Source organism: Thecamonas trahens, assembly GCF_000142905.1.
Source record: "Thecamonas trahens ATCC 50062 unplaced genomic scaffold supercont1.11, whole genome shotgun sequence".
NCBI lineage: Eukaryota > Apusomonadida > Apusomonadidae > Thecamonas > Thecamonas trahens.
Window position 1 is genome coordinate 412,708 of NW_013657669.1, and position 24,350 is coordinate 437,057.

At 63.9% G+C, this 24,350-nt stretch overlaps 9 protein-coding genes and 1 non-coding gene across 10 annotated transcripts; 7 read left to right on the top strand and 3 right to left on the bottom strand.

Moving 5' to 3' along the window:
* The first annotated feature begins 211 nt into the window (after positions 1 to 211).
* Positions 212 to 1,240, top strand: AMSG_03091 (cysteine-rich protein C). The gene has a single exon (XM_013904973.1). The coding sequence runs from the start codon at positions 250 to 252 to the stop codon at positions 1,225 to 1,227; it is 978 nt and encodes a 325-aa protein (XP_013760427.1). The 5' UTR covers positions 212 to 249; the 3' UTR covers positions 1,228 to 1,240.
* A 213-nt stretch (positions 1,241 to 1,453) lies between these two features.
* On the top strand, positions 1,454 to 4,629 carry AMSG_03092 (Vps11; the record flags this gene model as incomplete). Its single annotated transcript, XM_013904974.1, has 2 exons — positions 1,454 to 1,478; positions 1,591 to 4,629. Exons 1-2 carry the CDS (start codon positions 1,470 to 1,472, stop codon positions 4,627 to 4,629), a joined length of 3,048 nt encoding a protein of 1,015 aa, XP_013760428.1. The 5' UTR covers positions 1,454 to 1,469.
* A 124-nt stretch (positions 4,630 to 4,753) lies between these two features.
* Positions 4,754 to 6,672, top strand: AMSG_03093 (uncharacterized protein; the record flags this gene model as incomplete). Its single annotated transcript, XM_013904975.1, has 2 exons — positions 4,754 to 6,586; positions 6,652 to 6,672. The coding sequence occupies 2 exons, from the start codon at positions 4,754 to 4,756 to the stop codon at positions 6,670 to 6,672; spliced, it is 1,854 nt and encodes a 617-aa protein (XP_013760429.1).
* Positions 6,673 to 7,169: 497 nt separating this feature from the next.
* AMSG_03094 (uncharacterized protein) lies at positions 7,170 to 8,114 on the bottom strand. Its single transcript, XM_013904976.1, has one exon. The coding sequence runs from the start codon at positions 8,046 to 8,048 to the stop codon at positions 7,236 to 7,238; it is 813 nt and encodes a 270-aa protein (XP_013760430.1). The 5' UTR covers positions 8,049 to 8,114; the 3' UTR covers positions 7,170 to 7,235.
* A 236-nt stretch (positions 8,115 to 8,350) lies between these two features.
* AMSG_03095 (polycystin 2) lies at positions 8,351 to 10,574 on the top strand (the record flags this gene model as incomplete). The annotated part of the gene is made up of 1 exon (XM_013904977.1): positions 8,351 to 10,574. The coding sequence occupies one exon, from the start codon at positions 8,351 to 8,353 to the stop codon at positions 10,556 to 10,558; it is 2,208 nt and encodes a 735-aa protein (XP_013760431.1). The 3' UTR covers positions 10,559 to 10,574.
* AMSG_03096 (ankyrin) lies at positions 9,846 to 12,006 on the bottom strand (the record flags this gene model as incomplete). The annotated part of the gene is made up of 1 exon (XM_013904978.1): positions 9,846 to 12,006. One exon carries the CDS (start codon positions 12,004 to 12,006, stop codon positions 10,606 to 10,608), a length of 1,401 nt encoding a protein of 466 aa, XP_013760432.1. The 3' UTR covers positions 9,846 to 10,605.
* A 143-nt stretch (positions 12,007 to 12,149) lies between these two features.
* On the top strand, positions 12,150 to 12,222 carry AMSG_20010. Its single transcript has one exon. It is a non-coding gene; the product is annotated as a tRNA-Arg (tRNA).
* Positions 12,223 to 12,510: 288 nt separating this feature from the next.
* AMSG_03097 (uncharacterized protein) lies at positions 12,511 to 13,825 on the top strand (the record flags this gene model as incomplete). The annotated part of the gene is made up of 1 exon (XM_013904979.1): positions 12,511 to 13,825. One exon carries the CDS (start codon positions 12,511 to 12,513, stop codon positions 13,300 to 13,302), a length of 792 nt encoding a protein of 263 aa, XP_013760433.1. The 3' UTR covers positions 13,303 to 13,825.
* On the bottom strand, positions 13,295 to 14,420 carry AMSG_03098 (farnesyl diphosphate synthase). Its single transcript, XM_013904980.1, has one exon. The coding sequence runs from the start codon at positions 14,394 to 14,396 to the stop codon at positions 13,314 to 13,316; it is 1,083 nt and encodes a 360-aa protein (XP_013760434.1). The 5' UTR covers positions 14,397 to 14,420; the 3' UTR covers positions 13,295 to 13,313.
* A 785-nt stretch (positions 14,421 to 15,205) lies between these two features.
* Positions 15,206 to 24,020, top strand: AMSG_03099 (uncharacterized protein; the record flags this gene model as incomplete). Its single annotated transcript, XM_013904981.1, has 3 exons — positions 15,206 to 17,941; positions 18,622 to 23,731; positions 23,764 to 24,020. The coding sequence occupies exons 1-3, from the start codon at positions 15,254 to 15,256 to the stop codon at positions 24,018 to 24,020; spliced, it is 8,055 nt and encodes a 2,684-aa protein (XP_013760435.1). The 5' UTR covers positions 15,206 to 15,253.
* Positions 24,021 to 24,350: the final 330 nt, after the last annotated feature.

A 24,350-nucleotide genomic window follows, 5' to 3' on the forward strand; every position in this document is an offset into this window, starting at 1 on the left:
CCGTACGTGTGTGTGTGTGTGTGTATGTGTGTGTGTGTGTGTGTGTGTGTGTGTGTGTGTGTGTGTGTGTGTGTGTATGTGATGATCGTGGCGTGGCATGCCATGCCCTGGCTGCGCGTCACCGTCACCAATTCCTCCCACCTCCCTCCCCTCCCCTCCCCTTCCCCCCTCCCCTTCCCCCCTCCCTGCTCTCTCTCTCTCTCTCTATCTCTCTATCCCCCCCTCTTCCTCTCCTCCCACATTACACGAATGGGCAACGGACCAAGCACTCCGCTGGAGATGGCTCGGGCAGAGGTCGACCGCCTTGTCCCGTTGTGCGCACACGGCGACGACGAGGCCTGCTACGGTGTGGCTCAGGCCTGGCTCGAGGTGGCCGAGGCGCTGCGGCTCGAGGCGGCAGAGGCGGCAGGGGCAGCTGGAGGTGGCGGATCGACCGCGGCGGAGCGATTGCCCACGGATCCACGTGAACGGGCCGCGCTCGGCACGGTTGCGTTGGTGGTGACGGCAGCAGAGGCGACAGTGATGGCAGCCAAGGCGCTGAACAACGCGTGCCACCGTGGTGTGGGCGAGGCGTGCTACGACCTCGCCGGCATGTACTTTGATGGCGATGGCATTCCCCAGAACCAAGTCGAGGCCCGCAGGCTCTGTGCCCGCGGATGCAGCTTGGGCCACTCCGGATCGTGCTTCAACGAGGGCACCATGGCGCTGCACGGCGTCGGCGGCCCGGTCGACCGCGCCCGGGCCATGGCCGTTTACGCCACAGCTTGCGATGGTGGCCTCACCCGCGCGTGCTTCAACCTCGCGCTGGCACACGACGACCCTGACGAGGTTGATGCCGCCACAGGTGCCGTTGTCCATTCCCGCGACGCCGCCAGGGCCGCCGATCTCATGGCTGCTGCCTGCGACGACGGCCTGCCCGACGCATGCACCGCCCTTGCAGTCTCACTCGCCTCGGGCGATGGTGTCGCCCGCGACCTCGACCGTGCCATTGCCCTCCTCGACGATATGTGCCAGCTCGCTGTGAGCAGCAAGGACGAGGTCGGCGGCGGAGCTTGGGACGCGCCCTGCATCAACCTCGCCATGGCCCACTCCAAGGCCGGTGCACCGGCCGCCATGCTCGCCGTCCTCAACTCCACCTGCGACGCTGGCTCGGTTGAGGCCTGCGATCTCCGCGAGTACTTTGAGGCGTTCCCCCCCAAGCCGGCTGCGCCGTCAACCGAGGAGTAAACCATGTCAGCCAGTCGCCAGCCGAGGAAACGGCGCATGTCACACACCGGCGAATGGCGACCGCCACCGTCGCCCACAACAGCGACAGCGACAGACACCAATACCAAGACCAAGACCAAGACGAACCACTCGTCTCACCCCACCACACCCTACCCTACCCCACCCCACCCCACCCCACCCCACCCCACCCCCTACTATTTCTGCCACACACCCGTACACCCTCCCACCCCCCCGCACACACCATGTTCCAGGTAAGTGCCTCCCGCCCCTCTCCCTCCCCCTCCTCCCCCCTTCCCCCTTCCCGCCTTGTCCACCACTCACTCCCCCCCCCCCCCCCCCCCCCTACCCCACACACGCACACAGTGGCGAAAGTTCCAGTTCTTCAATGAACAGGTGGTGCGCGACGAGGACGAGCCGGCGGCTCCGCACCGTGGGCTGGAAGACGTCGTCCGCGACGTGGCCTGTGCCAGTTCCGGCAGAGGCAAGCTCCTGGTTGGAGGTACCGGTGGCATTGTGCGGGTCGTGGATCGCGCCTTTGTCATCGATGTGTATCAGCTGTACAACAAGTCGATCACACACATCCACCAGCTCAAGTCGGCTGATCTGCTCGTCACCGTCGGCGTCGACTCGGATCTCGGCGAGGCCGTGCTCAAGATCTGGTCGTTTGTCAAGCTCGACCGGCACGGCTCGCCCACCGAACTCAAAAGCTGGCCCATCCGTGCGCCGTCGTCGCGGGCATCGTCGGCACTGGCAGCGGCACCACTGCAGGTAACCACGCTTGCGGTGCTTGAAAACTTGTCGCAGATTGCGCTCGGGCTCGCCGACGGCCGGGTCCTGGTGGTGCGTGGCAACGACGTCTCGCGCGACCGGTCGCCCAAGCTGGTCTTCCTCACTCCGCCGGCCGAAGTGCCTGCGCCGGTGACCGGGCTGGGCTGGCGGATGTTTTCGGGTGCCCCGTTGCTGTTTGTGGTGACGACATCGCTTGTGACAGCCTTCTACACCGGGCACGGCGACCATGCCGACACGCTCGACTACCAGGGCGTGGGGCTCGGCAACACGGTGATGACGTCGGACGGCTCGATTGTGCTGGGGCGGCCCGAGGCGTGCTTTTTCTACGAGGCCGAGGGCCGCGGCCCGTGCTTTGCCTTTGACGTTGATGGTGAGAAGAAGATGCTCTTCTGGTTCCGCACTTTTCTTGGCGTGGTGTACCAGGTTGTGCGTGGCTCCAAGACCCTCGACTGGCTGTACATCTACGATCTCAAGAACCAGCTGGTGGCGTACAACGCCAAGTTCAAGTCGCCGGTCACCCACGTGCTCTCCGAATGGGGCATGCTCCTTGTCTTTACCGCCGACGGCGAGGTTCACCAGCTCCTCGAGCGTGATACCCAGACCAAGCTCGACTTGCTGTTCAAGAACCACCTCTATCCGAGGGCAATTGACCTGGCGCAGGCACAGGGTATGAACGCTGCGAACCTTGCGGAGATCTACCGGCGATACGGTGACCACCTGTACTCGAAGCGCGACTACACACGGGCCATGGCCCAGTACCTGCACACCATCGGCTCGCTCGAGCCGTCGTACGTCATCCGCAAGTACCTCGACGAGCAGCGGATCCACAACCTGACCACGTATCTACAGGCGCTCCACGAGAAGCGGCTGGCCAACGAGGACCACACCACGCTCCTCCTCAACTGCTACACCAAGCTCAAGGACGAGTCCAAGCTCGACGAGTTTGTCAAGCAGCCGGCCCACGAGGTGGCCTTTGACGTCCCCACCGCCATCAAGGTCTGCCGCCAGGCCGGGTACTCGATGCACGCGCTCTTTCTCGCCCGCCGCTTCAACGAGCACGACGCGTTCCTCAAGATCCAGCTCGAGGACCTCTCGACCGGCAACAACGACGGGTACGTCCAGGCCCTCGAGTACATCCAGACGCTCTCGTTTGACGAGGCCAAGGCCAACATGATCAAGTATGGCAAGACGCTTGTCGAGCGGCTCCCGGAGCTCACCACCCAGGTTCTCATGGCGCTCTGCACCGACTACACGCCCAAGGCACCGGCCGGTGGACTCTCGTCGCGGCTCGACGACGACGACGACGATGGCTCACCGTCGCGCCGCCGCCGCCGCAAGAAGCGCGGCGCTGACGGCGGCGAGAGCACCGAGCCACTCCATGACGTCATGGCTGGGCCGTCGGGCGATGGACTTCCGCCGCCGTCGAGCGGTGGCGCACCGGTCCTCGACGACCGGGCCGCGCTGCTCGGCACGGCCGACGTGGCGCCCGGCACCCGGACCGGCGTCTCGGTCTCGCACCGCAAGTCGTCGGCGGCGCCGACCATCCGACGGGCCGACGCCGAAGACTTTGTCCACATCTTTGTCAACTCATCGTACTGGCTCACAGTCTTTCTCGAGTACCTCGTGTCCGAGCGTGTCTCGTCGTCGCCCACGGTGTACAACACGCTGCTCGAGCTGTACCTGACCGACGACGCCAAGTCTGACGTGCTCCGCGACTTGACCGAGGCGCAGATTGCGGCGGTGCGCGAGCACAAGGCGTCGCAGGCGATGGAGCTGCTGCGGAACCCCAACTCGCAGTACTCGGTGGAGCAGGCGCTCATTCTTTGCAAGATGTACGACTTTCGGCCCGGGACGCTTCTCCTGCTCGAGAAGCTGCGGCTGTTTGAGGAGATTGTGCAGTTTTACATGGAAGAGAACAACTATGAGGCCATTCTCTCGGTGTGCCGGATGCACGGTGAAAAGTCGCCAAACCTGTGGATCAAGGTCCTTTCGTACTTTGCCACGCGGGCAGACGCCGGCCCGCACATCATTTCGGTCCTGGACGCGGTCGACTCGTCGAACCTCCTTCCGCCGCTGCTGGTGGTGCAGACGCTCGCCACGTCGGATGTGGCCACACTCGAGTGTGTCAAGGACTTTATCCAGGGCCGGCTCTCGGCGCAGAACGCGATGATCGACGACGACACGGCGACCATCAAGTCGCTGCGCGAGGAGACACTCAGGATGCGGTCGGAGATCGAGGAGCTGCAGACGTCGGCCAAGATTTTCCAGCTCTCCAAGTGCTCGCGCTGCTCGTCGGCGCTTGATCTGCCGGCGGTCCACTTTCTCTGCATGCACTCGCTCCACCAGCGATGCCTTCTCGACTCGGAGGACGAGTGCCCGATCTGTGCCAAGGACAACCGCCACGTCCGCCAGTACAAAGCCTCGCTCGAGGCCAAGGCCCACGACCACGACCTGTTCTTCGGCAAGCTCGAGGCTGCGCCTGACGGCTTTGCCGTCGTCGCTGACTACCTCGGCCGTGGCATCTTCAACAAGCCGGTCATTGTCGGCGACTCGCGCCGCATGCGCGACGCCGGCCTCTCCGACGCTGAAATGCGCGCCATGCTCCTCCAGTAAACCATTACCCTGTCAGCCAGCGAGAGCGAGCTGGGCTTTGGCGCGGATTCCGGGAGACTCGCGCTGCACCTGCAGGCAAGCGACCTCGGGCTCTTGGCGGCGCACACTTGTCGCGTCCGGCCCCATGCCCCACACCCCGCTGGTACTGGCTCAGCGCCGGCCGCGGTTTACACTCGTACGGCGCTCTGTGGCCGAGTCTGTGGCGTCAGCAGGCGGTCTCGAGGCAGTGAGCGTTGCAGCGGCAGCGGGCGCGCCTGTTGGCGAGGCGACGGAGAAGCCAGGCGGGAGTCGGCCGCAGCGCCCAGGTCGGGCGGCGCCTGGCCCGCCAGGGCGGTGGGCGGAAGACGTGGCGCGGATTGCGGCGCTGGAGGCGGAGAATGAGCGGCTGCGGCGCGAGCTGGAGAGTGTGAGCGCCGAGCTGAGCGCAGTTCGCAAGCGGCTGCGCAAGGTGACGGCGGTGGGCGCAGTGCCGGGCTCGCCGGTCGCCCTCTCGCTGCCGCAGAACCGGCTGCAGGCGCTGGTGGACGGAGCGCGGCGGCGGTCACGCCCGCAGGTCCCACTCTTGCTGGCGGATCGGGTCAAGGCGCGCGGCCGGCCTAGCGGGCGCGGGATTTCGGCGTCCGCAGCGATGGTGCTCGAGGACAACGAGGACGGCGAGTTGCGGGCGCGCGAGCGGGCGTGTGCCTTCTCGGGCTGGATGGAGCACGGGCAGCGGGCACGCGGGCCGGGCGGCGCGCTTATGTTCCGCAAAGTCTTCCTTGTTCTTGCTGATGGCGTGCTTCTCGGCTTTGCCTCGGACACGCACCGCAAGCCGCTGTTTGGCTGGTCGGCGATGAGCATGGCGGTGTACCGTGCCGGAAACCGGGTGGCGTCGCCGTATACGGTCGTTGTTCTCCGCGACAACTCGCATCTCGAGTATCTGCGTGGCGAGAGCGGCGTCGACTTTCTCAACTGGCTGACGGTGCTGGAGCTGGCGATTGGCGCCAAGCCGATTCTGCCGCGGGCGCTGCCGTCGGCGTGGCTTGCCTCGGCGATGCTCCATCGACCGGTCTCGGTCTATTGGTTCTCCAAGGTTGCACACATGATGTCGCCGGCGGGGTGGTGGTCGCGGGCGACGTCGTCGTTTGCCGTCGGCGCGCGAGCCCGGTTCCGACCGCACTACCTCGTGCTGTACAAGTATCGGCTGTTTGTGTTTACCAACTCGAGCGCGATCTCGCCTGAGACCTCTATTCCGTTGCCTGGCTACGCGCTGGCGACCGAGACGGCGTCAGAGAAGACGGCCAAGGTTGGTGAGGCGCATGTGCTCCGGCTGGAGCATCCGGGCCTGCCGACATACCACTTTGCACTGGCCTCGCTCGAGCTGCTTGAGGAATGGTCAGAAGCGCTGAGCAAGGCTGTGGAGCTAGGGCCATTCGGCCAGCCGTACGCGGCGCGCCAAGCGGCCAAGGCACGGCGCAACATCATGGCAGCGAGGCGTGCGGCGCCAATCCGCGCCCGCCGGGCGGTCGACTTTCTGGAGCAGCTGGTGACCCGCGCTGGGCGGGCGCCGACGCTCGCATCGCTGCCGGTCCACTCGACGGTGGCGCTCAACACGCGGCTGCGGCAGCCGGAGGCCTTTTTCGACGCCCACCGGCCACGACGCGAGTCCGAGCTTGAGCTGGACGACGTCTTCGCGCTCCTCCGCGAGTACCATGGTCTTCCACCGCGTGAAGACTCGTCGTCCGAGTACGAGTACGCGTCCGAGTCGTACTCTGGCGGCATGTCAGATGACTCGGATGACGAGCTGTCGTCGGGCTCGGGCTCGACCGAGATCATTGCACTCTCAGCGTCGTCATCAGGAGATGGGCTTTACTTTGGCAGTGGAAGCGGGAGCGAGACATGTGTCTGTCGCTCGTCTGTCAGCGACTGCGGCGGCGACGAGGGTAGCTCGTCCGGCTCGGCTGCGACTGCCACCGAGGTGATTGGAGCATGCAGCAGTGATGGTCCTGGGGCAGGAGAGTTTGTTGACGTTGTGGACGAGAGCGGGTCTACATCACTGGTTGATGGCGGCGCCAGCAGCCACGGGTCGTTCGAAGGTGATGGCAGCAGCGACGGGTCCACAACCAAAGTCGATGACAATATCAGCAGCGATGGGTCGAAAGGCGACGGCAGCAGCAACGGGTCTACAACTCTGGTTGATGGCGGCGCCAGCAGTGACGGGGCGTCCGATGGCGGCGCCAGCAGTGACGGGGCGGCCGAAGGCGACGGCAGCAGCAACGGGTCTACAACTCTGGTTGATGGCGGCGCCAGCAGCCACGGGTCGTTCGAAGGTGATGGCAGCAGCGACGGGTCCACAACCAAAGTCGATGACAATATCAGCAGCGATGGGTCGAAAGGCGACGGCAGCAGCAACGGGTCTACAACTCTGGTTGATGGCGAGACCAGCAGCGACAGCTCCGCACCCGAGGCGTGCAGCGATTCCGAGCCGAACAACGGCCCGACCAGCACCTTTGAGGTGGCGCCAGTGCCCGCGAGCGCGAGGCACATGCTTGAAGTGCCGTCCCGCCGCATCCGAACCTTCCGTTTCTCTGCCGATTTCAACGTCCTCATCGAGGACCTCGGCGACATTATCGCCGAGCTCCAGAGCGAGAACTCCCCGCGACACTAGCCCGCGCCGCCTCGGCGAGCGCGGCAGCGTCGAAAACAAGCCCAGTCTCGACCAGCGAACGCTGCGCTGCGACTGCAGACTTGTAAATAGCCTCGACAGGCACCACCTTGCCAGTCTTGAGCATGCGGAGGACCGACCGCTTGACAAGCTCGTCAAAGTCGACGTCGGTCATGTTGACTACCTCGATGGCATAGCCGTGCTCGTCCGCCAGCGCCACCGCATGTGCAATGGCTGGCATCTTGGTGTTGGTATTGCCCCACGCCACGAGCGGCACACCGGCGGCCATCGCCTCGCCCAGCGCGGTCTGCGCCCACGCTACAGCCTTGCGCATAAGCCGCGTCTGCAACACCTGGGCTTCACTCGCTAGCCGCGCCTCCTGCTCCGCCAGCCGCGGATACTTGCGTCTGACATACCCAATCGCACGCGCCAGCGCCCGTGCACACGCCCGTCGCTCTGAATCGTCGCGGATAGCCACGGTGGCCTCCAGCCGTGCCGCTAGTGCGTCCTCCTCGTCGTCGTCTCGGTCGTTGCTGCCGCCTTCCAGAAGCGCCGCCGCCCGCACAATTGCCGCCTGGCTCGTCGCCGGCAGATCTGCCCACGGAATACGCGCATAAAGCCCCGGGCTGTCGTCAATGCACACATCGAGAGGAGCTGGCTCGCGCTTGGCCAGTACGGTGCTCTTCCCCGCACACGGCGGGCCGACCGTGATCACCAGCACCCTTGCGGCACCTGCATCCTCGCCCACAGCCATGGCATCCCCGTGCTCGCTCATGAGTCTGAGGAGCAGCTGGGTTCCGCCGCACTAGACACACACGAACACACGCCAAGTCCCACAGCAGGTCAAGTGGTAGGTGGCCTTCCCCTCCCCTCCTCTCTCTCCCCTCCCCCCCCCCCTCCCCCTCCCGCCTCCGCCGCCAACAGGAAACCAACAAGAAAAGGCCACTTTCCGACCCCGCCCGATCACCTCCACTACCACCGCCACCACTCCTCCCCTCCTCCCCCCCCTCCCCCCTCCGCCACCCCTCACCCCCCACCCCCACCCCCACCCTCTTCCCCACCACCCCACCCCAAGCCATGGGTAAAAAGGCGCCCCCGTCCGAGTTGTCCGAGTGGGAGACCTCGGTCGAGTTCTCGTCGCTGGAGGAGGCCGAGGCCGAGTCCCGACTGCACAACTTGGCCGACTCGCTGCATGGCGACTTGGAGAAGCAGCTGCTGATGAAGCGGCTGAAGCGGGAGTTCCGGTCGCAAGTCCTCGAGTTCATCACTTACCTGGCATTTCTTCTGCTGTTCACCTTTGTCATGCTCGGCGTCCGCGACCCCATCTACTCGTTCCAGTACAACCAGAGCATGAAGGATCTGTTTCTGGACGAGGAGTTCCCAGAGCCTGAGATCTACAAGACCTTCTACGACGTGGCCACCTTTGAGGAGTTCTGGGAGTACATGAACGACGTTCTCGTTCCTGCTCTTTTCGCCGACCAGGGCGGCTTTGGTCCGGGCTTTATCTACGGCCAGAACCTGCTCGTCGGCACCGTCCGTGTCCGTCAAGTCCGCATCCGACCGGCCTCGTGCGCCGCGCTGGAGATCCCGTTCAACCAGGTCTTCTCCAAGGACCAGTGTCTCGGACGGTACACCTCGGACCGGGTCTCGAAAAAGTCGTTTGGTCCCGACAACAAGTTTGTCTACCGCCCCGCCACCGAGCTCAAGAACGCTGCCCGGGTCCTCGCCCGGCTTCAGTGGTACGAGGGCGGCGGCTTTGTGGAGGAGTTCTCGCCGGCGGATCCGTTGGCGACTCATGAGGCACACATGGCCTCGCTCCGTGACGACGCCTTTGCCGACCTGCAGACCCGCGCCGTCTTTATCGACTTTACCACCTACAACGCCAACGTCAATCTGTTCTTCAACGCCCAGATGACCTTTGAGTTCCTGCCGTCCGGCGGCGTGCTGCCGGCGTCGACCATGCGGACTCTCCGGCTGTACAAGTATCCCGACTCGCACGCTGGCCGACTGCAGCTCGCTGGCGAGATCATTCTCCTCCTCTTTGTCTTGTTCTACGTCTGCTCCGAACTGCACCAGTTGTACACGGCCGGGATTTGCAAGTATTTCCGCGACCCGTGGAACTACCTCGACTGGATCAACAACGCCCTCTTCCTCGCAGCCTTTATCCTTCGCGCCATCATCATTGCCAAGCTCGACGAGCTCAACCTCGATGCCAGCAACAACCGAGCGTTCTACAACTTCAATGTCCTCAACACGCTCAACTCGTCCGAACTCAATATTCTCGCCACCAACGCCTTCCTCCTCTGGTTCAAGATTTTCAAGTACACCACGTTTATCCCGGCCATGGCCATGATTGTCGAGACCGTGGCGGTCTCGTTCCGCAACACTGTTGGCTTTATCGTCATTTTTGCCTTTGTGCTCTTTGGCTTTGCCCAGGCTGGCGTCCTCGCCTTTGGCGTCGACGTCTTTGACTTCCGCACCTTTACCGACACCTTCTTCACTGTCCTCCGCATCATGCTTGGCGACTTTGACTTTGAGTCGATGCAGTACTCGAACCGGTTCTTCGGGCCCATCTACTTTGTGGCCTTTATGGTCCTCGTCTTTTTCATCATGCTCTCGCTCTTCCTCACCATTCTCAACGACGCGTACATCAACGTGCAGGAGGCCCACGAGGGCGAGCCCAACATCTCAGTCATCTCCATGACCCGCGACTGGATCCGCTCCAAGGCCGCTGTCTTTGACGCTCGGCCACACGGCGACGAGGTCGACGACCTCGTCCATGCCAAGGACCTCCAGCAAGACGAGCTGCTGACCCTCGACGAGATGACCACCATTTTCCGCGACCACGAGGCCTCCATCCAGTCTGTCCTCGGCATGACCGCCGCAGAGCTGCTTGCCTACTTTGACGTCGACGGCTCGGGCCAGATTTCCGCAGAGGAGCAGATCCAGCTCATCCACAAGCTCGAGGACTGGCGCCGCGACGCAGAGCTGCTCCGCCACAAGGCGCTCGGTGAGGACGACGAGTTCGTCCAGACCGCCCTCGAGGATCTGGCTCACTCGGACATGTCCACCTTTGTCGTCACCGTCAAGCACCAGCTCGCCACCATGGCAAAGACCATGGCACACATGGAGGACTCGGTCGAGCGCGTTCGCTCTGCGCTCGGTGTCGACGCCATCATCTGGGAACAGGAGGGCAAGCGCGCCGCTCGCCTTGGCACACACCTCCGCAACAAGGACCGTGCCACCTACCTCAAGCACGAGCTGCCCGATGGCCGGGCCGGGTAAAAAGAACAAACGACCAGCTCACGCTACGCACCCGTTGCACTGCCGTGTTACTTTCGGCCGCGCTTCCGCGGCCGCCCACCCTTCCGTTTGCCGCCGCCAGAGCGGCGACTGGCGCCGTCGCTGTTGCCAGCTCGCTCACTCGGCCGCTTGTTCGAAGACTTCGTCACCGGGGCGTCCGAAGGTCCTAGCAACCACACGCCTAGGGCAGCCACCATGCCTACCGCCACGTACCCATACCGCCAGAGTGCCACCCACGACGAGGCCCGCAGAGCGCCATGCGCTTCCAGCAGGGCCTTGGCTTCGAGCTGCGGTGCATCGAGCTCGCCCTTCGCCGACTCGAGTACATCGAGGGCTCCCCACCCGTTGAGTGTTGCCCGGTTCGGGTCTGCGCCGGCGTCGAGAAGGAGCGCCATCATCGGGACGTGTGCGTGCGCGGTGGCCGTGATGAGCGGTGTCACACCCTTGGCGTTTCCACCATTGACGTCGGCGCCAGCCGCCACAAGCGCACGCGCCACTGCAGTGTGGCCCTGCTCGGCGGCAATCTGCAGCGGCCGCCATCCATCCCGCCGTCCGGCGTCGGGGACGGCACCGGCCTGTAGGAGCGCCTCGCACACAGCCAGGTGTCCGCGCTGAGCTGCTGCGTACAGTGGCGTTGTTCCGTCGCCAAGTGCAGCCGAAACGTCGGCACCAAGCTCGATGAGGGTGCGGACCACGTCGAGATGGCCGTGGAACGCTGCAGCATACAGCGCCGAGCCCGATCGCTCGTCAGGAGTTGCATCCACATCGCCCCCGAGCTCGATCAGCTCGCGCACATCCCTGACATGGTTGTGGAGCGCCGCCAGGTAAACCTGGTCGTCGAGCTCGGCCCGCGACGTTGCGGGCGGAAGAATAACAAACTCATCGGCGTCTGGCCCGCTGCTTCTCCACCCGGCCTCGGCCCCAGAGCCGCTGCTTGGGCCCTGTGCCGATGATCCGGGCACCTGCGGGAGGGGAAGCTTGTCGTGGAACTTGCGCAAGATGCGAACGCGAGCGCCGTCTCCATCATCGCCGGCACCTCCACCGCTTTCGCCGACAAAGACCTCGGCGTGCTTGGCGTAGAAGGCCTCGAGCAAGGCGAGGTCTGACACCCCCGGCTGGGAGGGACCGCTGGGGTCCGAGGCCTGTAGCAGCGCTTGGAGCTTGCCTGCCGCCCGGTCCGAGAGCCCGCTTGCCTGCGCCTGCTTGATCCGTGCTTCGGCGCTAGCCTCGGCCGCTGCAAGCGCCAGCTCGGCCTCGTACACCGGCTGCCTCTCGCCGCCGCTTTCGGTCGCCACCGCCGCTGAGCTCACCGCCGCCCACATGGCGTCGTCGAGCGCAGCGCGGCCGTCACCGTCGGCCGCCCGGCACGCCGCCACCAGCCATGCAAGCCCGAGAGCAAGAGCAAGAGCGCTTGCCGTGCTCGCACGCATGTAGCCAAGTGGTCCTATCTGGGCTGTCCAAGTGCTGCAGGTTGGGCGTATAGTCGGCAGACGTCCTTTTCCCGGGAATGCACAGTGTTATTCAAAGCCAAGCGCGAATTTTGTAATTCTCCCATACGTGGACATATGTGTTTGCCCGCATGGCCCAGTGGTTAGGGCGCTCCGCTTCGAACGGAGAGATCGCGAGTTCGATCCTCGCTGTGGGCTCCATTTTTTTTTGTTTTTTGCTTCGCTCTCTACCCTCCCGCATCCTCCCAGCTTGTGCAGACCACATCAAGCATTTGACGTGCTTGCGTCTGGCTCGCAGTCGTTTCTCGTTGGCCACCAAGGCCGCGGCAGCTCTTGCGGTGCCAGTGCAAAATCAATTCCCACTCAAAATGCGCCTTACTCTCGCCTAGGCCAACTTGTTCGTGATGTGGGCGAAGCAATCGTCCGGCGAGTGAGCCAGCCACCGGTGTCCAACCTTTGCGGTCGCGGGCACTCTTCTGACGCGCCATGCGACGGGCAGGACTAGCGAGACGACGGCGGGGAGTGCGGCGGTTGGCACGGGCGACATCTGTGGTTGCGGCTGGGTGCGGGGTTCTGGCGGCGCTGTTAACCTCGCCGTATGTGGTTGCCAACGCGACTGGCCACAGCAAGCAGTACACAGCCGCCGAGGGCTCCGGCGCGTTCGACACACTCGACGGGTTCCTCTTTGTCATTGCCGGCGTATGCGGGGCGCTGGTCCTCACCGCGCTTGTCGGCCTCGCCGCGGGATATGCCGACGTGCCGTCGGCCAACATGCTCTGGGCATACTCGGCTGTCATGGGTGTGCTGAGTCTCGGGGTAATGGTGGCGATTGTGCTGCCGTGGGTCGCGCACCCAGCTGAGTATGCTGATCAGCAAGAGACGGTATGGGGATCTGGTCCGGCGGGGCTTGCTGCTACTGTGGCGGCGGCTCTGGTTGCGGGCGGTGCGGCGGCGGCGGCGGCGGGAGCCGGATGGCGGCACGCCAAGCTGGCGGCGCTCTCCGACGCGGACAAGGAGGAGCTGGCCAAGCTTCTTGCACCACCGGCGCTCCGTGTCCGGCGCGAGACGCAAGCGCTGCGCCCAAGCGATGACCCCCCTTCGCCGCTCAACTCGGACGTGATGCTTGGCGGACATCGATCGGGGCTTGTTGAGACGGCAGCCATCGACATTCCTGGCACGGGCGAGGTCTCGCGGGCGGCGGCGGCTTCGCTCTCTGCAGCCTCGCAGGCTGACGTCATTACGGTCGATCCGCTGGTGGCGCGGTCGTGGCTTCGGTGACTGGTTGCCGTTTACTTTGTGCGGTTGGCAATCTTGGCGAGGAGGTCGGAGAAGACGCGGGCGTCAAAGTGGTCAAAACCTGAGATGTCGGCCTCGAGCTCGGCAACCGCTGCAGCCTCGTAGGCCCGGAACTCGGCCTCGAGCTCCAGGTCGCGGTAGATGGACTTGACGGCCTCGACGAAGAACGCGTCCGAGCGGCCGTAGTTGTTCTCCAGCGCCCGGCGCTGGTCCGGCGACGCCCGTTCGAGTGCGGTCACCACCAGCCACGTGCACTTGTTGTCCTGGATGTCGGTCCCGATCTTGCCCGACACCGCAGGATCCCCAAAGCAGTCGAGCACGTCGTCCTGGATCTGGAAGTACCGGCCCATGTCGAGCAGGATGCGCTCGGCGTCGGCAAAGGCCTGCGGCTCGTTCACGTTGGCAAGGGTCATGCCCAGCGAGACCGGAAGGAAGAACGAGTAGTACCCGGTCTTGTACTTGACGATCTGGTTGTACTTGGCCATAGTAAACCGCGAGAGGTCCACGTCATCGGCCGGCGCGGTCTTGAGATCGAGCAGCTGTCCGAGCTCCGTCCGGTACGTCACGTCGTGAAAGGTCTCCATGAGCGACACGTAGTGCGGCGAGTTGCGAAAGTGCTTCTTGAGGATGATGTAGATGAATGACTCGAGAATGAGCGCGTCGTTGACGGCATCCATTCCAATATGCGGACTTTGGTACCAGCACGGGACACCCCGCCGGGTGAGCGAGTTGTCCATGATGTCGTCGGCCACAAGGAGAAAGGCCTGCATAAACTCGACGCACCACCCGAGCGCCGCAGCCTTAAAGTACTCGGCGCGCTCCAGTGGCGCACCCTTGACACCAGCAACCGTATCCACCACCGCCATGCCGCGATTGAGCTTGCCGCCCGGCACGTTGTACTGCGCCATGTAGTCGAGATACTCTTGCAGCTCAGTCGGCACTTCGTAGCTCGCCCCGAGCTCGTCCACCAACTCGGTCCGCAGCTGCTGGAACACGCCCTTGAACTGTGCCCGGCCGGCCGACGGCTTTGCTCCGCTTGCCAGCCCACGCGCCACACCTGCCATTGCCGCGCCCATCCCACCTACTGAGGTGCCTGTCGCCGTCACTGTCGCCGTCGACGGGTATCCCCGCGTCGCCAGCCACGCACCGCCGCGAGCTGCGCCGCACCGCCAGGCAGCCCCAAGCCGTTGAGCAAACATAGTATAGATTCGAGCTTGTCGTGGAAGAGTGGGAGAGAGACGAAGAGATAAAGTGGGAGATGTGTGTGGTGTGTGGTGTGTGGTGGTGTGGTGTCGTGGGTGTGGGTGTGGGTGTGGGTGTGGGTGTGGGTGTGGGAACCAGTAGCGCCAAACCCATCCCCGCCTGTGCCTCTGTTCATCGGCTGGTCTCTGCCTTTGGATCAAACCCATCCCCGCCTGTGCCTCTGTTCATCGGCTGGTCTCTGTCTTTGGATCAAACCCATCCCCGCCTGTGCCTCTGTTCATCGGCTGGTCTCTGTCTTTGGATCAAACCCATCCCCGCCTGTGCCTCTGTTCATCGGCTGGTCTCTGTCTTTGGATCAAACCCATCCCCGCCTGTGCCTCTGTTCATCGGCTGGTCTCTGCCTTTGGATCAAACCTATCCCCGCCTGTGCCTCTGTTCATCGGCTGGTCTCTGTCTTTGGATCAAACCCATCCCCGCCTGTGCCTCTGTTCATCGGCTGGTCTCTGTCTTTGGATCAAACCCATCCCCGCCTGTGCCTCTGTTCATCGGCTGGTCTCTGCCTTTGGATCAAACCTATCCCCGCCTGTGCCTCTGTTCATCGGTTGGTCTTTGTCGTCTTCGGCACGCGGCTCTCGGCGCCCCATTGGTTGGCCTGACACACATCAGGCACACCACGCCATACAATCATTGCCGCCAAGTTACGAGTGGTTGGACTGCTCGGCACACTGTCATGGCTGCTAGTCCTCGGTCTTCCGCCAAGACCACCCCGGTCTCGGTTTACCACGCCCTCGCCCAGATTGCCGACAACCTGGCACGCGTGACTCCACCTGCGTCGTTGCCACTCCCGGCTGACTCCTCGGCTACACCGTCAGCATCGTCGTCATCGCTCAAGTCGGCTCTGCTTGCCCCGTTCCGTCTTGTGTCGACGACGGTGAAAGCGAGCAAGGCTTACCGGAATCGAACCGCTGCCCTCGCTGCATACAGCGATGCCCGCAAGCGGCTCCCTCCCATCATCAGCTGGCTTCGCCGCTCGCCGCTCGATGTCTTCCGCAACTGCAGGCTCGATGCCGGGCGCAAGATAGCGGACGAGCCCGGCCGGGGCGATCGTGTCGATGCTGCGATGGCGGTCCGCGGCGCTCTGCTCCGGCGTGCGGCCAAGGTCGCCCGCATGGCCATCGCTCTCGGGGAGAGCTCGCTCGGCTGCTCGGCTGCGGACATGCTTCCGATCGCACTTGCACTCGCGTCAGCACTCTTTGGACTGAGCCGTCGACAGGCTGCCGCCAAGCTCCTCCGCGCCATCCTTGCCAAGCTCGATCCGAGTTGTGCCTTTCTCGATGCCCAAGCGCCATGCGCTGGAGTGAGCAAAGGCAAGAAGGGCACGAGTGACGGCGCACTCGAGTTGGGCTGCGACTACGTTTCGCTACTCAACAACTTTGCTTTGACCTTTGAGAGCGATGACGCTCCTACCGCACTCGCGCTCTATCTTCGGTCGCTTGATATCACGCAGCACCAAGTGTCTATCGATGACAAATTCAAGCCACAGCGCATCACCCGTATCGCTATCATTCACACCAACATGGCCACTGTGCACCAGCGGATGGGAGACACGTCAGCGTCAATCTTTCACCGCTTTGAAGCTGCTGCTGTGCTCTCATCGCTAGACCAGCCCCCGCCTTCCACGGCTCTTGACATCCTGGGCCGTCTCTCCAGCATGTTTCTCTGCGCCTTCAACACGCCCGATTGCTCGAACAAAACCGGAGCCACCGGCCTGGCCTCGCTGATGCTGGCGATCTACACCGCGCGGCCCGCCGTAGCTTTGGCAAAGACCGATCTCCAGAAGGCCGATGCCCTCCATGACACCGCTGTCTGCCTTGTGCTTGCCAGCCGGCTGACTGAAGCAGAGCATCTGCTGCATGCGGCGCTTGCGACTGATCCCGCCCTCGACGCGCTTGCTGCCGGAGGCTGCGGCACCTTTTCCGCCCTCGCCACCGTCTATCGTGAAGCCTCGCGCTTTGACGCGGCCCGCGCCATGCTTGCGCACGGCCTTGCAGTCGTCGATCCAACCTCAGAGTTTGCGGCCTGCCTTGCTGCCGACTCGGTCCGTGACGCACTGCAGTCGGGCGATGTTGACACCGCGGCTGTCCACGCCGCTGCAGTCCTTGCCACGCCACTCACGCCTCTTTTTGCATCCAGTCACATCTCGGTCTATGCGGCACTCGCTAGTGGTGTGAGCACATGCCAGCTGCCTCCCTCGGCTCTCCCTCTCGGCTGGCAAGCCGGCGTTCTTGATGCGTATCGTACTCTTTGCGGCGAGTCGGGCGAGCCGCACCCGAGCTTGACCTCTGTTGCCCGCGTTGTGCGGACGGCTGCCGCGCTGGCGGCGGATCCTGACGACGCTGCTCGCGCTTTCGCTGCACAGCTTGCTGACATCCATCCACTGCCGCCGACACTTACGCCCGCTGCTCCAGTTCTGGCGGCGCTCCTCGACGTCGACTACTCGCCTGCCGAGAGCAAAGGCATGCCATTTCGCGTCGCCGCCGCGAACGCTGCCGCGTGCGCCGCCCTCGCCCAAATCGACCTCTCTGATCAAGTACCAGTCACACTACCGGTCGTCCATGTCTCAGCTCTTGATGCCCTCCTTGTGGCCACAGCAGGCGGAGACCTCTCCCGTCTTCCTGGCCCGCTGGGCATGTGGCCTGTCCTTGGTCTCGCGCCCGAGTTTGATGCATGCTTTCTCGACGATGGACTTTTGCTGTGGCGTGAGGCGCTCGTCCACTGGCTGGAGGCGGTTGCTGTCATTGTGGTCGTCGGCGATGGCGAGTGGCTTGCTCTCTGCGCGCTGCCTGCGCCGGCGATCCCGGTCTGGCTCGCACCATCCGGCAAAGATCCGGACTGCGCCTTTGCCGATGCCCTTCACAGCTTCTTGGCGGCGATTCCGTCATCGCATCTCTCGCTCTCTCTTGTACTGCCAAATACGCCGCTTGCAGCGCTTGCATGGTTTGCCCGACATGCGTCGCAACGCGTCACCGTCTACAGCGGGGCCCCAAAGAGCCACACCGGCCCGACGCGTGCGTGGGGTGCGTCCGTTGGTGCCTTTCGCGGCACCATCCCATTCGCAAGGCTACCCACCGTCTCGCACCCTCCGGTACACTCCGTTGTCTTTCCACATCTTCCGATCTCGCTCTCGGAGCTCATTGCTGCTACCCAAGGCCCATCGGCGCATCCAGTCGCTGACTGGGCTGCCTGGCTTGCTTCGCCCGTGCCGAACCTGCCTGCCTGCCCGCACCTTGACGCTGGCATATCGCCTCTGCAGCTTGACGCCGCTGAGCTTGGCAGCGACCTTTGTCGCCGCATTGCTGTTGACCCGCCGCTGGATGTGATCAGCAGCTCTCCACGCCATGTTGCTCTCTTTGTCCACGTCATCGGCGCCCAACCTGGCGAGGGACTTGTCGTGAGGAACTGGCTTCTGGCCGCATCCATCTCAGCAACTAATTGTGTAGCCATCGGTCTCACGCCCGATCCCGCACTCGCCACCGTGTTCATTGTCATCGCGGATACTGCCACCCGTCGCGCACTTGCCGTCCATATCTCAGCCGCACTCGCGCGCGTGGCTAAACTCTAGCTCAGCATCGACACCGCCAAAAATCGCACGCCGCTGCCCGGCATGGCACGCTTTTTTTCAGCACCCGCTCGCCGCTATTCGCCCCGGCTCCTGCGAGTGCCCCCCCCCCCCCCCCCTCCCCCCCCCCTCCACCACCCCACCCCCAACCCCGCCGCCGGGAGGAGAAGATAGACAACCTCTGCACCGCTCTCTCTCTCCCCCCTTCCCCCCCCTCCATGCCCGGCCCTCCCAAGAAGCCCCGCAGGACGTACGTACTCTCTCTCTCTCCCTCCCTTCCCCTTTCCTCCCCACCTCCGGCGCGCGCCTGCCTGTACCCCCTCTCCCCGTTCGGCCGAAGTGGCTTGCCACATTCGCAAGGGTGTCAGGGTGGCTCGGCGGGCAAGGGCAAAGAGGACGAGGGCCACGAACGAGGGCTGCGAACGAGGATAGCTCACAGCGAGACAATGATACACCCGTACGCATGGGATGGGTGACAGTGGCGGTTCCAGTGGGTCGGACGATCCGCAAGCCCAGGCAGCGGCCTGTATCCAAAAGTGGTGGCGGTCGAGGCTCGCGGCAAAAAGTTCATGGCGGTAGCCAAGACGCTCAAGCGGCGGACCAAGATTGCGCACGAGCTACTGGAGACCGAAGTGACGTACGTCTCGTCGCTCAATGCGCTCATCGAAGTGTATGTCAAGCCGCTGCGGTTCAATGCGCAGACGTCGCCCAACCCGATTGCCCGGGCCGAGTCGCTCGACGCCATTTTCTCCAACGTCGAGCTCATCGCGCGGACCAACGAGACGCTCGCCGACTCGCTTCGGGAGCGAATGGCCGAGTGGGACCCGATGACGACATGTCTCGGTGATGCACTCAAGCGGATGGCCCCGTTTCTCAAGCTCTACACGCAGTACTGCAAAAACTACGACAACTCGCTCAAGGCTGTGGCGCAGTGCTCGCAGTCGAAGCAGTTTACCGCCTTTCTCGAGTCTGGGCACCTCCATCCCGACTCGCTCAACTTGCACCTAGCCGATGCGCTCATCATGCCGATCCAGCGCATCCCGCGGTACATCATGCTCCTCTCTGACATTATCAAGTACACGCCCGACGACCATCCGGATGCGACGAACCTTGCCGAGGCGCTGACGCTCATCTCGGAGATTGCGCGGACGGTCAACTCGTCAATGGCGGTGGCCGACTCGATGAACCGAATCGTCGAAATCCAGCAGATGCTCTCCAAGGATTGTCCCATTCTTGTCGAGCCTGCGCGCCGGTTTGTGCGCGAAGGCTACCTGACCAAGAACCGCGAGAAGCGCATGTACTTTTTGTTCAACGACATTCTCGTCTACGCCGCCAAGCAAAACTCGTCAATGTTTCTCTTCAAGGGCCTCATTCCGCTCAACACCACGTGGATCAAGGACCTTGCCGGTGAGGAGGTCTCGCTCCCGCATGCCTTCCAGATTGTGTCGACCAAGAAGACGTACACGGTGTGTGCCGACTCGGAGTCGGCCAAGGCCTCCTGGATGGCCGACATCAATGCACAGATTGACGAGCTGGTGGCAAAGGATCCGTCGCTAGTGGCGCGCCGCGCCGAAGCCGGCAGGGTCGTCAAGTCGCGGTTCCGCCGCAAGGGCGCCGGCGAGTCGGGCGCCGCCGGCGACGCCTCGGGCTCGGGCATGCCGGTCCTCTCGGCACCAGCGACCATTGATCTCACCGTTCCCACGCCACGCCTCTCGTACCGGTACTTGTTTTCAGGAAACTGCGACAAAGTCGGCACGCTGTGCAAGCTCGGCTCGTCGCGATTCACGCGGTGGAACAACCGCATCTTCCTCCTTAAGGACATGTTCCTCTACTACTACAAGACTGAGGCCGACGAGGAGCCAACCGGCATTGTCCCACTCGACGGGTGCATTGTCGAATCGCGGCAAGACATCTCCAAGAAGAACAAGTACTACTTTGACATTTCGCACTCGACCCGATCGCGGGTCTACCACATCTTTGCCAAAGAGACAGCCGACCGGACCGAGTGGTCGAACCTCCTCCTCCGCGCCATCAACGGTGACCGTGCCGTCTCCAACTTTGGCCTCCCGTTTGTGTTCTGCAACATTGCCTGGGGCCCTCTCATTGTCAAGGAGCTTGCGCTTGAGGCTTTCCTCTCGGTCATCACCCTCTGCAAGGACGACATGCTCGACGAGCACTACTCGGCGCTATCGACCAAGGATGGCGCCAACTTCCTGCCTGCGCTCATCAACACGCTCAACGCCGAGGGCGCTGTGTTTGAGTTGGGAGCGAAAGCGCTGCGCCACGCCTCGCGCTTTCAATTTACCCACGCCTATCTCCTTGACAGCAACAATGGCGTGTGTGAGTTTCTTGGCGGCCTCATGTCACGGGAGGGTACGTCCAAGGCGACAGTAGGCAACATTGCGTGGACGCTTGTCCACCTCCTTGCACCATCCATGGGCCCTGGGCCCGACGAGCCTGCACCGGCGATCCTCGGCGAGTCGCCGATCATCCCGTTGGTCATTCTGCTCGAGCGGGCCGGTGACGAGTTCATGATTGACGCCGCCATCAAGGCCATGGCCCATCTCGCCGAAGACGCCTTTCTTCGTGCGGCTTTTCTCAAGGACAATGCACTGAAGCCCCTTGTGGAAGTTCTGCGGACGGCATCGTCGCATGTGGCGCTCTACTACGGCTGCCTCACGCTCTCGCTCGTCTCGTCGAACGACTCGATCCGGGCGGCCATTCCGAACCTCGGCGCCATTCCCACTCTTGTCACCCACCTCTCCTCCCCATCGCCGTGGGTCATCGAGGCTGCGCTGCGGGCGCTCTCGGGCTTGGCAAGCTCGTCGCATAACAGGGTCCTCATGACCGAGTCACTCTTTCTCTCACCGCTTCTCAGCGCGCTCGAGTCGAACGCGACACCGTCGATGCTCGCGGTTGCCATGGACTGCATCCGTGCCTTTTCGGCCTCGCTCTACGGCAAGGAGGTCATCCTCAACGGCGGCTGCCTGCCGTCGCTTGTTGCCGCGCTCACCCTCAACCAGGACGTCAAGGTGCTGACCAACGTGGCGGCAGCGATTGCGAACGTGACCGAGGGCGGCTCGACGCTCATCCAGTCCGAGTTTCGTGAGCTCGGTGGAATGGACTCGATGTTTGCGGTGGCGAACAACTGGCTGCCTGCCGAGCCGAACCGGATTCACGCTCGGCTGCAGGAGGCAATTCTACGTGTCCTCTGCAATGTGTGCCTCTCTTCCAATCCCAACATTGAGCTCCTGGTTGCTGCGCCAGAGACCGTTGCCGCGGTGGTGCACTCGCTCTCGTCGCCGGTCGAGCGGGTGGTAGCTCAAGCGGCGCGGCTGGCTGGTGAGGTCTCAATTGTCGAGAATGGAGCGCGGACGCTGCAACACAGCGCTGCGGTCGAGCCGCTCTTCCGAGTCGCGTGCTGGAACGTCGAGGGCTCGACGACGTATCAGGCCTCGGCGCGAGTCTCAGCCGTCATTGCGTTGGCCAACTTGGCCAAGTCATCGATTGTGGTGGCACACCTTGGCGAGCTGGTGGCAGAGGCGCCGCTGGCGGTGGCAGACCTGGCGCACGGCGCCGGACTTGCCGGCATTGCCGCGCGCAAGCTCGCAGGCAAGCTCGACCTTGACCTTGGCGTGGCGCCGGTCCTGCACGAGTCGGCCAAGCGTCCGGCGACGCCCGAGGTGACGGCGCAGTCGGGCGGGCGGCTGACGCTTGCGGCGCCGGACAAGCTTCTCGACCCCGCCAAGGCTGCCGTGATCATTGACTCTGCGGTAGCCGTCGAGTCATGGATGGCAACGTCAGAGACGGAGCTCAACGTGTCGACCGGCGACGTGATTGCCGTCTACGACGCCACCCATCCCGAGTGGTGGTATGCGCGGGTCGGCGGCGTCACCGGCTTTGTGCCCTGCTTTTGCCTCGAAACGGTGAGCGCCGGCATGCGCAAGACCACGTCGGCGACGCTTGACAAGGCGGCACGACTGGCGCGGCTCTCGACGGCGCCGGCCGACGAAGTGGTGATGACACTCGAGGAAGAGGGCGTCCGCATGGGCTACCTCAAACTGCAGTCGACGTCGGTGCTCAAGTCGTGGATCCGGCACTTTGCGGTGTTAGAGGCCGGCAAGCTTGCAATCTACAAGACCGTCCACGACCCGGTGCCGGTCTTTGAGCTCGACGTTCAGGTGGTCAACGTCAAGAACGCGTCCGATCTCACCTTTGAGATGATTGCGCCAGATAAGCGGTATTTGTTCCAGGGCGAGACGCAAGCTGAGGTGACGGCGTGGGTGGCCGCGATTCGGGACGCGACAGCGTCACAGCTCCGCAACGTCACGTCGGTCGGGAAGACTGGCACGCTCAAACGGGTCCATTCCAAGACGAAGTCACAGATCAACCAGCTCATAGCTAACATCTGGAAGCTGCCGGGCAACTCAGTCTGCGCCGACTGCTTCAACACCAAGCCAGACTGGTGCTCGATCAACCTCGGCATTTTGGTCTGCATCGAGTGCTCGGGCTTGCACCGCTCGCTCGGCACGTCGATTTCCAAGGTTCGGTCGCTCAAGCTAGACGACCTGGTGCCGTATGTGGAAGAGTACATGCAGGCGATCGGTAACGAGGCTGCCAACTCGATCCTCGAGGCCTGGCCGTCGCGGGTCATCCGCTACAAGCCGTCAGACCCGTCGCTTGCCGGCATGCGTAACCAGTACATCAAGTACAAGTACGTAGAGAAGCGGTTGTTGGCCAAGGGCACCGAGACTGACCCGGATAAGCTCGGCGCAGCGCTGCGTGCGTCCATCGCCGCAGGCTCGCACATGGGCATCCTCGCTGCACTCGCCGCCGGCGCCGCCGTCGACTGGCTCCCGCCCGACAAGCCGGGCGCCATCGGCTCGGTCGCGTATGCGCTCGAGACCCAGGCGCCGCGGGTAGTTGTCACCGCGCTCGTGCTCAATAACGCCGACATCAACTCGGTCTCGCCCAAGTCGGGCGGCACGCCCGCCCACGACGCCGTCCTCGCCGAACGCTCGGACGTGCTGGAGATTCTGATGGACAACAACGCCGACATCAAGACACCCAACGCTGAGGGCCAGACCGTACTGCAGCTCGCCGAGGCGCTCAACGCCACCCGTTGCATCACTATCCTCCGTGGTGAGACAGCTAGCCCGAGCGAGTGTGAGGCGTCGGGGTCGGCGGCCGGCTCCTCGCCGCCGCCACCGACCAGCGAAAACGTCCGCGTCATGTCGGTCACCTCGCTCCCACCTGCGCCGCCGGCAGGTGCCAACGATAACTACGAAGATTTGCTTGCCCTCATCGAAGACGATGCTCTCCCGCCACCGCCGCCGGACATGCTCGCGGCCGACTCGGCACCACCCAAGCCTGCCGGGAGGACCAAGCCGGCGCGGGTGGGCGGCGGGCGACGCGGCTCTGGCCCACCGCCGCCGCTCTCGCAGGGTGCCGCCGCCGCTAGCTCGCCTGGCGAGGATTCGGGCGCAGCCTTTGCCACCCGTCGGCCAACCGCCAAGAAGCTCCCGCCACCAGCAGTCGACGTCTCGGGCAGTGACAACTCGCTTGGCGAGGTCCAGCCCATCGTGCCCGGTCGGAATGCAGTCGCCAAGCCGCCGCGCAAGCCGACTGGCACCAAGCCGACCACGCCCAAGCCGCGCAAGCCGACAGCTACCAAGCCGACCACGCCCAAGCCGACCACGCCCAAGCCGGCGTCACCCAGCCGCGCAAGCCGACAGCTACCAAGCCGACCACGCCCAAGCCGACCACGCCCAAGCCGGCGTCACCCAAGCCACGCAAGCCAACTGGCGTCAAGCCGGCGTCGCCCAAGCCTGCCAAGCCCGCAGCCGCCAAGCCAGTGGCCGCGGCTAGTTGCGCATAAAGTATCAAACGTGGTCGTACCCCCCCTCGCCCGTCGGCGCAAGCTTTTCCTTTAGCGCTGTAAAGTATCAAACGTGGTCGTACCCCCCCTCGCCCGTCGGCGCAAGCTTTTCCATTAGCGCTGTTGAATTGGAACAAAGTCGAGGTCGAGTTCGAGGCATCGCAAGAGCTCACTCCCTCTCGCCTCCCGCATCTATGGCGACGGCACCGCAACGGATCAACCTCACCCTCAACTCGGCGTATGCGCCGCACTGGGGTGCGCGCGAGGGCGTACGCGAGCTAGTGCAGAACTGGTACGACGGCGTCCGTGGCGCGGCCGAGGCGGCGGGAG